This window comes from Scyliorhinus canicula, chromosome 5 (assembly GCF_902713615.1).
Source record: "Scyliorhinus canicula chromosome 5, sScyCan1.1, whole genome shotgun sequence".
NCBI classification, from domain to species: Eukaryota; Metazoa; Chordata; class Chondrichthyes; order Carcharhiniformes; family Scyliorhinidae; genus Scyliorhinus; species Scyliorhinus canicula.
In genome coordinates this window covers 36,718,113-36,734,440 of record NC_052150.1, presented here as the reverse complement: position 1 = coordinate 36,734,440, position 16,328 = coordinate 36,718,113, and the positions used below count along the sequence as shown (strand labels likewise).

General features: G+C 41.5%; 1 protein-coding gene across 1 annotated transcript in view; it reads right to left on the bottom strand.

Moving 5' to 3' along the window:
* Positions 1 to 933: 933 nt before the first annotated feature.
* Positions 934 to 16,328, bottom strand: part of stt3b (STT3 oligosaccharyltransferase complex catalytic subunit B) — a 123,210-nt gene continuing 107,815 nt past the window's right edge. The window contains exons 11-16 of the mRNA XM_038796908.1: positions 14,103 to 14,290; positions 9,068 to 9,239; positions 6,047 to 6,220; positions 5,840 to 5,953; positions 3,697 to 3,909; positions 934 to 2,600 (exon numbers count right to left, since the gene is read on the bottom strand). Coding sequence (XP_038652836.1) covers positions 2,517 to 2,600; positions 3,697 to 3,909; positions 5,840 to 5,953; positions 6,047 to 6,220; positions 9,068 to 9,239; positions 14,103 to 14,290 — 945 coding nt within the window. The 3' untranslated portion in view covers positions 934 to 2,516. The remainder of the gene's footprint in view (positions 2,601 to 3,696; positions 3,910 to 5,839; positions 5,954 to 6,046; positions 6,221 to 9,067; positions 9,240 to 14,102; positions 14,291 to 16,328) is intronic.

Below are 16,328 nucleotides of genomic sequence, written 5' to 3'. Positions count from 1 at the left end.
TTTGAATTTTTAAAGTGCTGCTCCATGTTTTCAGATTTCTCCATGAGCTCAGCCCTCCTAATCTCTGTAATCTCATCCTGCACTGCAGCCCTCAGAGATCACATCTCATATCTCATTACTCCAGTTGAGATCTCTTGCTTATCCATTGGCGAGTGCCTCCAACTAGCTGGGCCCCAGCTTCTGGAATGCACCTCCCTACCTCACAACTCTTCTTTCTCCTTTAAGATATGCTTTAAAATCTACAAGGTTGATGACACTTGTCCTAATATCTCTATATGGATCAGTGTCAAATTTTGTTCGATATATATTCCTGCACCATGTCTCGAATATTTTTGCCATGATAACAGCATTATATAGAAATGCAGGCTGTTATTCCAAACATTGCACAATGTGGCCCAGTCATTAAGAGTTTACACCTGCGTTGTTTCCGGCAAAAGTATTATTGGATATAGTTTTAAACTATGTTCCGCTTGGGTCACTGGCTGTGCGGAGTCTGCACGGGTTTCCTCCGGGTGCTCCAGTTTCTTCCCACAAGTCCCGAAAGATGTACTTATTCGGTGAATTGGGCATTCTGAATTCTCCATCAGTGTACCCAACGGGTGCCGGAGTGTGGTGACTGGGGGATTGTCACAGTAACTTCATTGCAGTGTTACTGTAAGCCTACTTGTGACAATAATAATGTTTATTATTGTCCAAAGAAGCGCACTCATTGTTTTGTGCAAAGTGTGATGATCTGACACAACAAGTGTGGATGATTATCACAGCAGCCAGTTCCAGATGTGTAACAGGGGAAAGAGCAATAATTTTAAGCCGCCGCATTTTCACAACCTGGAGCACATAATTTGTCAAGTTGCAACAAAACAGATACCAATGTTATAAAAAGTCATTTCATGTTAAAAGTGGAAAAAAGACAATTTTTCTCTTCACACGAACTTCAATTTAACATTTATTTTGGCTACAGTTGAACAGGTCTGTACTGAAAACTGTAAGCAGTAATGTAAAAATGACTTTCCTGTGCCCTATCCTCCCCTTACTTATTATATGCAGTCATAATTTTAGTTTACTTTGGATCACAGAGACTAGTAGTCACTATAAGTATGAAATAACCAAAAAAAAGATTATGAAAAGTAGCCCTCTCATTGCTCAATCAAAAAAAATGTAAAAAGAAACTACAATCCAGAAGCAGCAATAAGGCATATACTGCACAGTTTAATTTACAAATGTTTTCAAAATACGGTACATACTATTCTTTTAATTTTTTTTTACACCAATAGTTTCAGCAGCTTTTTTTGCATTGGAAAGAGCTGCATACATAGAAAATTACAATGTTAATCCTTGCAGAAAGAAAGGGGAACATCAACTAAATTTTTGAGAGCATGTATCATCTGAGAGCCTTCATTATTCACAGCTCACCTCAGTAAAGGAATTTTTCAAGAGATTGTTCAAGACCAGGCTTTTTCTACAGGAAGAAAACAATGAAAAAAAGGGGAAAACACCAATGAAAAGATTTGTCCACCTCAGATTTTACGAATAGTGCATTGATTCTTGGAGTTGTCCATAAAATAACTTTTTTTAAAAAAAGAAACTCGTCTAACCAAATATTTTTGCAACCCTACATATGAAATAAGTAGCTTTTGCTCCGACATATTGTTCTTTAGAAGGTAAGAATATGGAGAAACCACAAAGAAAGGGGAAAAGTATATTACCGGCTACAAAAATGAACACATCTACGGATGGGAGGAATCCCTAATTTTTTGTTGAAATCTAGTAGGTAGCAAAAAAGCACATGTATAACTGCCAGCCGTCTGCAGTCCAAAGTGTTTTGCCAATCCTCTTGGCCCTTTTGCCCAATTCCAAATCTCTCACCACCCCAAATCAAACAGAATTCTTCTAACAGGCTGATTTTTAAAAAAAAAAGGCAGAGGAAAAAAAATCAAATCAAGTAATAAGGATACTGGCAGACCCTCTAGTCCTTTAGACGGATGTTTTCTTTTAACAGACAGTATTAACTGTGCCAGAATCAGGTTATGTCCACACAGAGCTAGACAAACCAACCTGCACAAATCCTGAGCTATATATTTAATTTACCTCATCAACACTCAAGCATCTGATAATGAAACATGCCCTCGGCAAAATAAATTGTGACGCATTCTTTATTGCCACTTTCAAGTGACTGGCAAGTACACATGTGCTGGCGATAATGAAGAGTAGGGTTCTTTGGTGCAGTTAGCCTATTTTCTTTTTTAAAAAAAAATTATTTTAAATGAAGGATAATATGTACCAATAAAAATTCTGCTGCTACCCCTGGACAGCAGCTGTCTGCCTTTCCAACACAATCAAATATGGCTCTATAAACAGGTGTCAATAAACAACCAATAGATTTACGGGGCTCAGACACTGTCTGAACTCTTTGAGCAATGGATGCAACTCTGTGTTGCAGTGGAATCCGATTGTAGGTAAAGGCAAACATTGGTTGTCATAAGGACAACTGCCTGTTGTCAGGGCTCGCTGATGATTTAGTTGGTCTTCCTGTTGGTGGATCGTTTGCCTTTCTTCAGTGCCAGTTTGTTCTTCACATACCCACGCTTTCTTTTAGAGGTCTAGGGCATAAAGACGGACAGCATTACAAACATGCAGCTCATGTCTATACATAGTTCTGCCAACATTTAACACCAGTTTAGCACATTCATTTACAAAGGCCTTTTTCAAATCTCTGCAAACAATTTCTCTGCTAAAATTTGCTGGAGGTTTTCCACAATTGGTTGTTTCTTCAATCTTCAGCAAAATGAGAAAATCCACTGTTAAAACATCTTTTGAAATATTAAAAAACAAATTACAAGAGACACCAAACCAATAAAAATCCCTGGGTGCAGTTGGCCCTTGGCACAAAACAGGTAGAAATTATACATTGAATGTTTTGAGGCTTCCTTTTACTTGGTTTCTTCATAACCTGGACAATATTCAGCAACACATTAATTTAACGGAACATTTTGGTGACCGAGGCAAGCCTTTATTATTGTCATGTGAGTGTACCTTTAAGAAATGGGTGTTTATAAATGGGTGTGTATACAAGTATCTGTAGTGAGAGTACCTTTAAGAAATGGGTGTTTATTACTGCAGTGATGTCAGAGAGTGGGTGGAGCTGGGCTGTCTGTTAGCTTTTTATTTTCATTTTAGGCTGTTTGCTGCAGGGTGTTTTAGTTTCGTTTTCAGAGCTGGATAGCTGCAGTCACAGCCAGAAGGTGTATGAATCTCTCTCTCTGTAATCTAAAGAATGTAAATCGATCCTTTGGTGACTTAAAACTAATAACTGCTCTCAGTAGTGACTAACCTGATGTGCTTCTGTTGAAAGTTCTTTCTTGAGTCTTATGGATGTTGAAAGGCCAGCTTGAGGATTACTTAGTGTTGTATTTTTGGGGGGGGGGGGGGGGGGGGGTGTTTGAATTGATGGTTGCTAAGATGTTCACTGTATGCTTTAAAAAGGTTAACGAGTTCATAGAATAAACATTGTTTTGCTTTAAAATATACTTTTCCATTTCTGCTGTACCACACCTGTAGAGTGGGCCGTGAGCTCCCCATTCCACAAGCTATTAAAAGTAGTGGGTCAGATGACCTCCATGATACACTTTGGGGGGTTCTCTAAACCCTGGCCCATAACATTAGGTACAATTTTCTGTCTTCAAATGGCTACCTCACCTTTTTTGATAAATACTTCTGTTTGGGCACTATGTTAGTTACTCTTGGTTTATGGTCAAGTTTTTCTCGGTTGTCCAACTTCTTGACTTTGTAAATCCTCACTAGCCAGTGCTCCGAGGTGAAGGCTTCTTCCAGGTGTTTGAACTTGATATCTTTGTTACCAATTTCAGCATTTCTAGTGCGATCAAAACCTGGCGGCGTTCTGAAATCCAGCTGCAAAACGAGCATTACAATTTCAGTGCTACTTTCCATTATTCCAAACTATTTCTCAGTTAATAGTTGGATGAAGTTACATTTTCTCAAGTTCTCCATCCTGCTCAATGACTGCACCACATGAAACCTTTCCTTCCTCTCCAAGCTTCTTGAACCCACCTCCCACTCTCCTTTCCCTTCTCTCAATCCTTCATTCTTGTTCTCTTCCCAGAAATAGATTTGTGGTTTGAATGACCAAAGCCACCAATTACATACCATGTGACTGCAACTGCACTGTGCCAACCCTTTTTATTCTTCTTGACCTCTCCATGGTGGTCAAATTGGTCAACCATCCCATGCTCCTTTGCCATTTTTCCTCCTTGATCCCGTTCTATGGTACTGTTTCTCCATGGTTCCACCATTACATGTTTCAATGTAGTAAGCACAGCTTCTACAATGACTTCACCTCTCATGCCCAAGGCTCATCCAATACAATCCAAGTTTCTATAATGGTGCCTTCCTAGTTCTCATCCACATACTGTCCCTTGCTGATGAGCTTCCATATGCATGCTGATGGCATCCAACTTTACCACGTGATCATACAATCAATTGCTTTGCATCAAGTCCAGAATGTGTCACAATTTTCTCCAACACAACACTGGCACATCCAGCAAAGTCAACCCAAGACCATGATAAATAGGAACAGAAGTAGGATATTCAGTTCTTCGAGCCTGCTCCGCCATTTAATCTGATCTAAGAGTCATCGCTTCCATTTCACCAGACGTTTTCCCTCTAGCCCAATTCCAACCTTCTTCTTGATTGCTCTTGGGTTGAAGTAAATAGTGCAGAATCTTTTGTCCTCTTTCATCCAAAGTCAGGTTTTAAGCACCATACCCAGTCCACCATCAAGGCTATCAATTTCTAGCTCCACAGTATCCCCTGCCTCACAGCCTCTGAAACCTTCTGCATTCTTTCACCCCTCTGGGTTCAACTTTGAACTGGTATCTTCACTGACTTGCCAAGATTTTCCCTTCACTACCTCCAGTGAGAAGCGCACTGGTTGGAGCCAAATTCATTAAAAAAAATGTTAAGGAAGTAACAACTTGAACACACATAGCACTGTTCGCACTGAAGTCTCCATCAGAACAATACATCTATCTCCTTTCGGGTCATTAGCCCTGCTCATTCACCACCCCAGTCATTAGTGATTGCCACTGGCTACCTATCTCCCTGTGCATTAATCTCTTCCCAAAGCACTCTACCTTTCGACAACACATCTTCAAAAGGTTCCTTAGGACCTGCTTCTTAGAGCGAATCTCAAGTTACCTCTAACTCTTCTTCCAGCTCCTGTTTGGCATCACCATCCCAAAGTGAAAAAGAGTCAATTAATTGTGAAGTACAATCACTGATACATAGGGAACCTGAACAGTCAATTTGTAAACAGCATGGCCGCGCAAACATCAATGTGATAAATAACTAAATAATCTGGGCCCAATTCTCCCAAAAAAATTGTGGCAGGTTTTCAGGGAGTTTCCCCGTCAGCTCTGCTGGAGAGTTCCCCGCCGCTATTCAATGACACTGGCTCTGGGGAGTTTCTCACCGGTTTAGGCCACATTTAGAATTCTTTTTAGCTCTGGGGAGATGATACACCGGATCTGGGAATGCTGGACGCTGACACTCAGTGTCTAAAATGAAGTGTTGTAGTCCCCAGCAAGATTCTCTCACCCCGAGGAGCACCAAAAATACAATGCAGAGACACCTGGAGATGCACTGAACTCATCCTTACTGATCAAAAACTTGTTCAATTACCTCAAGGTTTCTATGAGTTTCAGGAGAATATTCATCCTATATGGGTGGGTTAAATGGGGTCTTTTACACTAGCCAATTGTGAGTATGTTAACAAAGATGAAATGACTTAATAGAAATATTCAATGCATTATTACACACTTACCTGCATCTCTCCAAATCTGTAGTAGGACATCTTGTACATGAGACAGTTCAGTAAAGTTGGAGAGCCGGCCTTATCCACACGGAACTCTCCCTGTGGCGTGAAATAATCACTCTCCTAGGAATTACAGTACAGTTGCTAATTAGCACAAAGACTACTTTCAAATACATTAACATCTGACGAGCCTGTAACCAAAATGCATCTTTTTACCCGGATGTCCTTTGGATGCTCTCCTTCTGCTATTCTGACCATCCAAAGAAATTTGTTGATGTCATCTCCAGAGTAACCAATCACTCCACCAAAGATGATGAGCACATAGTCCACATCTAGACTCTGCATTATCTGGTAGGCTGCACTTTCATTCGATGACATTGCTTTTCCAACCTAATAGATAGAAGCAAACTCTCATTGCATTACTGAACAACGAATAAAACAGACCCAAAAAAAGCAGTACTTTTTGAAGGCCTTGTCATTTATACCTCCAATCTCCACACTGAGTGATTTCATTGCTCAGAAGGTAGGTCAGGAATCTACTTGACCTGTCCCAATACTGGTCTGAAATTCACTGCTAGGCAGTGAGGAAGAGAAGCACACAGTGATTCTCTATCCTTGGGTGGACATACTTTCTTCCACTGGTCAAGTTACCGGGCAAGAGGATGGACAATGGAGTATTAGAACCCAATTTGGTAGGAAAAATAGAAAAGATTGTATTTTTCTTTTTAAAAAGGAGATAGTCCTTGTACTTGAGTCAGAGAAAGTTAAAATGCGGGTACAGCAAGCAATTAGGAAGGCAAATAGTGGACCTCCGGTGGCAGCCATGGTCTGATCGGGTGCACACAAGGTGGCTCCTGCTTGGAGTTGTTGGTTTTGGTCCTTTCAGCCCATTTAATGGGTGATTTTTGTGGATAAAGTGTGAGGAGAGTAGAAGGTGATTGATTCTCCCCTGGATTGGAATGATGACAGGGTATCAAATCTGACTAAAGCGGTGAAAGCACTGGCTCAGGAGTCGGAGGACACTTGTGGAACAGCACCAGTTGGAAAGATAGCGAAGTTGTTCAGCTGCCTCACTACTTGAAGAGCAGTTGATGTGTCATTAAAGAGGAATTTCGGCATTAACCAAAGGAGATGCAGGGAGACTGGTCGAGTGTGATTGGAGGGGGCAGCAGCACCTCTTTGCAGGATGCTGGATCAGGTGGAGAAGCACAGGAAGCACAAGGAGTGACCATCCAAGAGGTGAAAAGGGTGATGTCGGACTAGCGTTACCGATCGGGTCATTGGAAGTGGAGATGGCAATCCCGGGTGAGGCCTTGCAAGGTGCTGCATGAGAGGGTTGACAACCAGAAGAATCGGTCTAGGCGACAGAATCTGTTTATCATGGGCCTGCTGGAGGAAGGGGAGGGAGGGAGAGTGCCTTGGGCTACATCGTAAAGATGTTTGTGACATTGGTGAAGGGGAGGATCTTTAACAAGGCCCCGGAGGTGGATTGTGCCGATAGGTCCTTGAGGCAGAGGCCGAAGGCTGGGGAGCTCCCTCTGGAGGTGATGGTGCGCATGTACAAATTCCAGAACAAAGATTTTGAGATGGGCCCCAAGGCAACTGGGGTCTGCAGCTGGGAACGGACTTGGATCCAGATTTATCAGGGCATTGATGCTGACCTGGCTAAGAGATGGACAGGGTTCAATAAGGCCAAGGCAGCGCTCTTCTGGAACAAGGTTTGGTTTGGGGTGGTGTACCTGGCCAAACTTTGGGTAACTTTTAAGGGCAGAGAACATTTCATGACCCCAGAAGAGGTGAATGACTTTTTTAAGGAGCACAAGTTGGGGAAGGCTAAGGAGGGGACATTTTTTAACCTTTTGTACGGTTTATGACTTGTGTTTATGTTTATGCTGTTTCTAGATTGGAATTGATATTTTTTGCATATGTAGGCTTTTTCTTGTTTTATTATTATGGGTGCTTTTCGAGGATGTGTTATGCACATGGGACATGGGGGTTGTGGATGGTTACTTGGTTTGCACAAAGGGATCTTGTTGGGGGGGGCTTAGGTGCGGTCCTTTATTTGGGCCTCCAAGTGTGAGTTGCCATGCGAGCAGGATATGCTAGTGAACGGAAGCAGTGTGGGGGTGTGGGCTGCAGTGGGTAGCTTGAGTGGTGGTGGTGTGGAGAGGGGGGGCGGGGGGATGGTGACATAGTTGGCTTGTTGGTTGAATTTAGGAGAGGGCAGAGAGGGCAGCCATTTTGGATGAGCCCAGGTTAGCGAGGGGGTGGATGTTTGGGCAGGGTTTGGGTTAGGTGATGATGGTGGACCTTAGTAAAGGGAGGAGGCAGAAACCCTCGGTGAGGATTGCAACATAAAATTTATGTGGTTAAATGGTCCGATTAAATCGTCCTGGGTGTTTGCACACCTAAAGAGTCTGAGGGCAGATGTGATTTTCCTGCAGGGAACGCATCCACGGGTGAAGGATCAGATGCAGCTAAGGAAGGGTTGGGTGGGACAAACGTTCCAAGTTGAGGGGAGTTGCAGCCTTGTTTAGTAAAAATATGGTGTTTGTGGTGACCAGGGAGGTGCAAGCCCTGGGGGGTAGGTTTGTGATAGCGAGTGGGGTATTAGCAGGAGCACCGGTGGTGTTAGTGAAGGTGTAGGCACCCAACTGGGATAATGTGGCTACCTTGGTACAAAATTGGCCATGGTTCAGAGATTAAATATGACCAGTTGTTTTTCCAGATGAGAGGGAAGTACACAGTACAGTTTGTCACGTGTCAGTATTGGGACTGTTGCTCTTTTCAATATATGTTTGAAGATGATATGAAATTCAGAACTGGAGAAGATAGTAGATTGCAGGACAGAGATGGACTGATGAAATGGGCAGACAAGATAGATGTTGCAGGATGCTAATCTTTTTGATATTTGTCCTCACCCTTGGGACTGCTTACTGCATCAAAACAGGAGAGTTTTGGAAAATAAAATCAAGGCAGAAGTGCTGAAACCAAGGTGTAAGTGAAATGTCATGAGGTTTGATTGTGGAGCCAGTAATCCCAGGCAATTCTTGTTCAGTTATCTGCTCAAAGCATTAAGAGCAATTCCACCCACACAAGATAACAAAAGACAGGCCAGAGGGGCTGGGAGATGAAAGAAAATCTCTGATCTGCTTTGCAAAATTGGTTACTGGCTGGTGAGCAAGAGATTGACTTCTGTTTTTAAATTTGAACACAATCAATGTTCAGCCTGCTTACCAGTGCAATATGGCTGTTGTTCCACGTATTGTTATCCACCAGAGTTGTCCGATTCGCCATTCCTGCAATCTGATACCCATAATCCCACCAAGACATCACTCGAACGTGTTCATCTGTATTTTGTCGCAACCAATAATATGCCTCGCGGAAGTCATCAAGGATATTGCGTGTGCTTTTGAAAAAAGTACAAACTTAATATTAAAATTATTTTACTTTTATGGGATGTGGGTTTCACTGGCAAAGTCAACATTTCTTGCCCATTCCAAATTGCTCTCCGCCTTGAGCTTCTGAAATTCATGGTGCTGGTGCACTCAATGCTGCTCTAAAGGGAGTTCTAGGATTTTGATTCAGCAACAATGAAGAACGACAATATAGTCCCAAGTCAAGATGGTGTGGGCTTTAAGAGGAAATTGTAGGTGATAGTGTGTGCATGCATCTGCTGCCCTCGTCCTTCTGGGTGGAGGTCATAGGTTTAGAAAGTGCTGATTGAATGGTAATTAGCCAGATTGGACCTGTCCAGCTTTCTGTGGACACGATACACTATGGCAATTTCTCACATTGTTGGGTAGATGCCAGTGCTGTAGCTGTACTGGAATAGTTTGGCTCGGGGAGGGGGGGCAGAGTCTACAGTCCTATTGCCGAGATGGTGTCCAGGCCCACCGCCTTTGCAGTATCCAGTGCCTTCAGTCTGATATCGTATTTCTTGATTTCACATGGAGCAAAACAAATTGGCTGAAGACTGTGATGTTGGGGACCTCAGAAGGAGGCAGAGATGAATTATATAGTTGGCATTTCTGGCTAAAGATGGTTGCTAATGCTACAGCCTTGCCATTGCACCAATGTGCTGGGTTCCTCAGTCATGGCGTCTGGGGATGTTGCTGGGCTCTCCACCTCCTGTTAATGATTTAATTGTCTAACACTATTCATAACTAGATGAGGCAGCAATGCAGAGCTTAAACAAACGCGTTATTTATTCTGACCCGAAATGTTAATTCTGTTTTCTTCTACACAGATGCTGCCTAATTTGTTGAGTCTTTCCTGCAATCTCGGTTTATACTACAGATTATTAGTTTGAATAACTGCATGTTTTGATATCTGCTAATAGGTCTTCCTGGGAAAAGATTCAAAATTAAAAGTAGTTGCTACACAAATTGACCTCGGGGCTAAGCAAAATTCATTTTGGAGTCTGTTCTTGACTAATTGAGAGATAACAAGATATTGATTGCTATCATTAATCAACAACTCTTATGATTATATCATGTGATTAGCAGGATTGTAAGTGAATCAGATGGATTGATTTTTCTTAATCTCCAATTTCAATTTATTACAAAAATGAGTGAACTAAAACAAACCACTTACCACCGTTCCTGCCTCTCAAATTAATAGATTTTAAATTTAGCCCAAGTTCTACACATAATTAGGCCAGGGAAGAAGCACCGCTAAATGAAAGAGATCATGGCAGATAAATTCGGTTTACTAATAGTTTCAGGTCAATTAATTTGCTCAAAGCAAGGCATGCCACTGTCAGGGTCAAAAACTGCAAAGTCAGGTATAGCATGGAGCAGACAGGAGCAAAGATCGCCTCCCTCTACTCTACCAATAGCTCACCTTAATCCACAGCAGTATCCCTTCTATAACAGTGTGAATCTATAGCCTCAAAATCATAATCTAAAAGTAGATAGTGCTGAATGATTGCCCATTTTGTTTAGGGTTATTCCCATGTTGGAAGGATTGGCTTTGTAGGCAAAGCTAGGACTGCTCTCCATAGAGAAGGGCGAGAAGAGGTTTGGCAGATAAAGTCAAAATCATGAGGGGTCTAGGCAGCATAGATAGGGAGAATGGGTTCCCTCTGGTGGAGCAGTTGAGAATCAGAGGACCCTGTTTGGCAAAGATGGCAATGAGAAAGCTTCTAATGCTGAGAGTAGTTAGGATTTGCAATGCACTGCCTGAAAGGATGATGAAGGCAGATTCTTTCAAAAGGGAATTGGATAACCAGCTATTCAGAAATAGTTTCCTTCTGTGCTGTAACCATTCTATGATTTGGCAATCATTGCACTGTCGTGAAAAGTATTAGCACTATCAAGCAAACAAATTGCAAGAACTCCAGCAGCTGAAGAACATTTATTAAAGCTGTCCCATCTTCCAGGAGGCCATATGACTGGAAATATGTCCACTTAGGATTTCTAGGAGAAGGTGATCAATCCGAAGGGATATTAACAGGCATGTCAAATTCCCCCATTCATGGTAGTTTCTTTAAATTAAGATTTAACAAAAGAGTAACAATGAAATACATAAATTAACATTTGCAGTAGAATAGAATCAGTTGTTTAAATGAGAATGAGAAATGAGGATGAAATAATTATCTTAATCCACAGTCCTTCTATTGAAATCAATTTAGCTTTAAATCAATTTAGCTTTGTCTTTGTTCCATTTGTTGGGTTCTTAAACTAAAGCACTAAATCTCGACCAGTCTAGTCCCCGATCTCTCAAATCAACATATAGCACCTTAAAGTTTAGATTATTCCTATGCAATTCATAGGGATTTAATCAGGTAAAGATAAATGCCAAGCCAAAGCAAGTTGATGTTGAATAGGATGTGGGCAGCTGGGTTTTGGATGACCTAATGTTTATACCGTAGAAAATGGGAGACAAATCTTGAGGCTTCAATTACATAAATGAGAGTTTCCATTGCAGGTTAATCGATAGCAGTTCTTGCAGAAGCATTTTCAAATTACACGAAGGCCACTGTGGTATTGGAAGGATGAAGGAGATAGCCAGGAGCTATTTTTGGTGGCTTGGGCTAGTTGCAAAAAGAGAAGGCAGGAATGGGGTTGTCTTGCGCAAAAAAAGTCTTGGAACGTGCCGCCATTAGCCCCATTACACCCGCAGTATGGCCAGAAGAGGTCTGGCAATGGCTACATGTTGATTATGCCAGAGCGTTTGACGGGTGCATGTTTCTCATTCTAGTTGATGCTCACTCGAAATGGCCTGAAGTTGCCATCATAATAATAATCTTTATTAGTGTCACAAGTAGGCTTACATTAACACTGCAATGAAGTTACTGCATGAAGTTGTCAGAGAAACCAATTAGAGATTGGTCGAAATCTTCAGCCAATTCAGTTACTCTGAACAACCGGTCAGCGATAATGGACTGCAGTTCGTCTCAAATAAATTTGGAGAACGGAATTCAACATATCCAGTCCGTTCCTCATCACCCTGCCAGAAATGGGCTGGTAGATCATTTTGTACAGACGATGAAACTTTTGTTAAAGGTTAGATTAATTAGAGAACAAAGTTCATTGTCTACAACGTTTGAGTCAATTCCCACACACGTATAGGAATAATGTGCACTCAACAACTCAATTTTCTCTGGCATTGCCAATGGTTAAATGTCAACTACGCACAGCCTTCGATTTGCTCAAACCACCCAAGGCGAAAGAAATTGGCGAGAAAAAAACAGCAGGATCAGGTCACGCAGCAGGAGAACAAGGCAAAATGTCATATTTCACCAGGGTCAAGAAGTTCTGGCAAGAAAATGTACAAGTGAAAAATAGATTCCTGTCGCCATCTTATCACAGATGGACTGGTCTCCTACATCATACAAACATAAGATGATGTAATATGGAGAAAGCATGTGGATCAACCTTTGGCGACAAGAACCAATCCGCCAGAGGCAGAACTGAGAGTCCGAATCAAATTGTGCCAAGAGACAATCTGGACCTTCCCAAGAACCCGACACTAATCAAACTAACTGGGGAAAACAGCAGCTCAACTGTGTATCAAACAAAGAGTCAACCTCAATTACTACGTCAACTGGGGTTAAGATAATCACCGACGATCCCCAAGACACCAGAGGTTGCAGCAAGTATTGAAAAGCAGACGCCAGAGGTTCGCCTACAACCACACAGAATGACGGCCTCTGGAATGTCTGATGTATTGACTGCCGTTGATTGATTGTTTATGTTGCTAACTGATTGTTACTGCTTATTGTGTCAGGGATCTTTGATTTAAAGGGAGAGGAAATGTTGTGCATTCATGCCATTTCCTCACAAGCAGCCTTGTAGCTGAACAGACACACATTAAGGGAATGATTCCATGTGCCAACGGCCGTTTGCACAGGCAAACAGGCACTCTAACATCGCAGCCTGCACTGTTAACATCTAAATAGAGCTCTACATTTTAGTTGAACCTCCAAGACCTACAGTCTCAATCTTGAATCTACCACAAAAAGGAAAGAGCATTACAGATGAATATCATTCCGAGATATTCATAGTCACGAAACCTAGCTTTGGGAGAGATCCCAACATTCAGTTTCCATGGATTTGAGCTTCCCACCAGATATAACTGACTCTACAAGGGGGCAGACCATGCATGGATGGTTCATAAACAGAATTTTATTCCAAAGAGATGGTAAATAATGCAAAATCTATCTATCCTAATGGTGCCATTAAGTGATTAAACATCAATGCATATTTTTAAACTCATGCCAACATACATTGAATTATGCTTCAATTCACCACTTTATCTGTGGGACACTTGAAATGAAGAGTCAAAATGATTCAAGAAAATTGAAAACAGTTCAGTGTGTGCTCAAAAATACATACAGGTAGTGTCTCAAAAACTGGCAACCTTGGGACCAAGTCCATGCTGGACTTCAGAGCTTGCAGCGAATTCAGGTCACTTGGACCATTCGAAGCTGACAACTAGTCCGCATGCCATTGCCCCAATGCAACACCTAGCCCGACGCGCACTACCCCAATGTAACACTTAGCCCGGCGCGCTTACCCCAAAGCAACACTTAGCCCAACAAGCCAATACGTGATCTCACCCACTAATAAAAGTTCTTGCACGGCAGCTTAAACATCCCGTTTTCAGGTAGCCGAATTTGAGATACTACCTGTATTTCTCAGGTAATACAGGAAAAACTAAATATTGATTGCACCCCATCCAAAATATCACCAAGAAAACAATCACCGTAAAATAGTATTACCCAGTTATCAAACAATGGATGAAAAGAGATATATAAATTTCCTACCCATCATGATTGTAAGATGCCAGGACTACGCTTGGGCTGGAATAAGCATTACTTGTCACCCAGGTGCAATGCACAGCGAACATCATCAGCAACATTAGCATTAACATGGTAACAATACTCTTGATATTTGGGCCAAGTCCCTCTTCAGTCTTTTCCTGTTCAGACACATGTTTTCGCACCTTGCCTGCCTAGGACAATCAGTGAGAAACAACCATGAGAATCTTTTCTGTCAATGAGTTTAAACAAATATGGGACCAAGACACCCTGCACCACATTCCCGTAACATATGTCAATAGGTAAAACAGCTCTCATTCTTCCTTTACCATTTCACCTTTAAGTTATTTTGGATTGGGGGGGTGGGGGCAGAGGGTGCAGGAAGTTTTGTACTGGATTTATTAGCAGCAACAGCAGTTATTATAAACTGCTACATTTAAATGAGGAAAACCATGTTCACTATTTATACATATAAGAGGTCAAGAAAGAGGGACCAGAGAGAGAGAGAGAGAGAGACTTTGCTGAAGGAAACAAAACAAATTTAGCAATCAAATGAAAGGCTTGAATCTGCAAAACCTGGTAGGCAAAAGGATGAATTCATTTTTAAAGTATAGTTATTCAAGTTTTATATAACAATATAACAAACAACCCAATGAAGATGTAAAGGTACAAAGTCAAAAAGTTACAAACAAATCCCCAATAAAAAACAAACCTAAACAGTATAATTTAATTGCCCAGCCAGGCAGAAGGACTGGGTGGGATGCAAGATCCCCAGCTAAGCAATATTTCTCACCGAGAAACCAGTGAGGCAAAAGCAACAATATCCGCTGCTATCCTAGAGTGAAATTCCGGTGAGTCAGAGACCCTAAATATGGCTACCAATGGACATAGCTGTAGAGCCTGTCATGTGAGAGTACCTTTAAAAAATGGATGTCTAAGCAATGTACCTTTAAGAAATAAAGCATCTCATATTACTAAAGTGATGTCAGAATGTGGGTGGAGCTGGGTTTTTAGCTCAGCCATTTTGTAGTGTTTTGTTTTCAGTTTTGAGGAAAAGAGCTTGGGTGTGTCTGTGTTTGCAGTGAGATGGATCTGCTGTGATCTCTGCCATGAAAGACAATCTCTGAATCATTTGGGTGATTTACACTCATAAAAGTAATGTCTTTAACCTGATGTGTTTCTGTTTAAAGGTGTTAAGTCTCTTGGATGTTTAAAGGAACAACTGAAGGATTATTTAGAGCTGTATTATTTTCGGAGTTATCTTTGAAGTAAGGAGTGTTGAGTGATCCAATGTTTATTTAAAAGGTTCAGTTGAGTTCATGGAATAAACATTGTTTTGTGTTTAAAAAACCCACGTGTCCATAATTGTAATGCCACACCTGGAGAACAAGCCGGGTGCTTCAAAAGCAACAATACATTAAAGGGGAGGTTGGTTGAACTCCATGATACATTTTGGGGTTCTGAAAACGCATCTCCCATTACAAACCACCCGAAGAATCTCCATATAGTGTTGGAAAAGGAAACCCAGAAGCTGGCAAGTTTGGGGGAAGGACGGAAACATGCGTGGGGATAGCTGGGGCAAGCAAACAACGATCACACTTGCCCTCCACCTTTGGGGGGGGGGGGGGGGGGGGGGGGGAACACATCCTGGCAAATGGATGAATAATAATTTAGAGAAGTTTCATGTAGACTGTAGAGGAGAGACTAAATCAGTTAAGGAGGCAGGTAAATAAGTTTGACCTGAACGGAGGTTCAGTGTGGTTGGCTTGAAACTCATTTCAGTTATTGTATTCAAGTTCTTTGACTCCATTCATTTTGAAAGATAACAAAAACCTATGCTGGGCAGAACATGCATGACTGATGCAGTCATTTCTGATAACCATAAAAATCACAGGAAAACTTGCTCAAGCTTAAAATTACTGAAATGCATCTTAATGAAAATATTTTAAATGGGAGGGATTTTAAGTTAGGTTTTGAAAGTGGCTCATAAAAGTAGATCAAGCCACAAAATCGCAAATAAAAATCTTTGAAAATTGGCTTGCAGGGCCGAAGGGCCTGATTTTGTGCTGTACTTTGTTCCTAGAAATACAAGATGTGTTAGCAAGAAGCTAACGTTGAAGTTCTGTATGATTTTAATTTAGCCACAATTGAAACAAGTGTACAATTTTAAGTGGTCCATCATAGGAGAGAACATGGAAGTGCATGTAGATTTATGAGGATGTTACTTGGCAT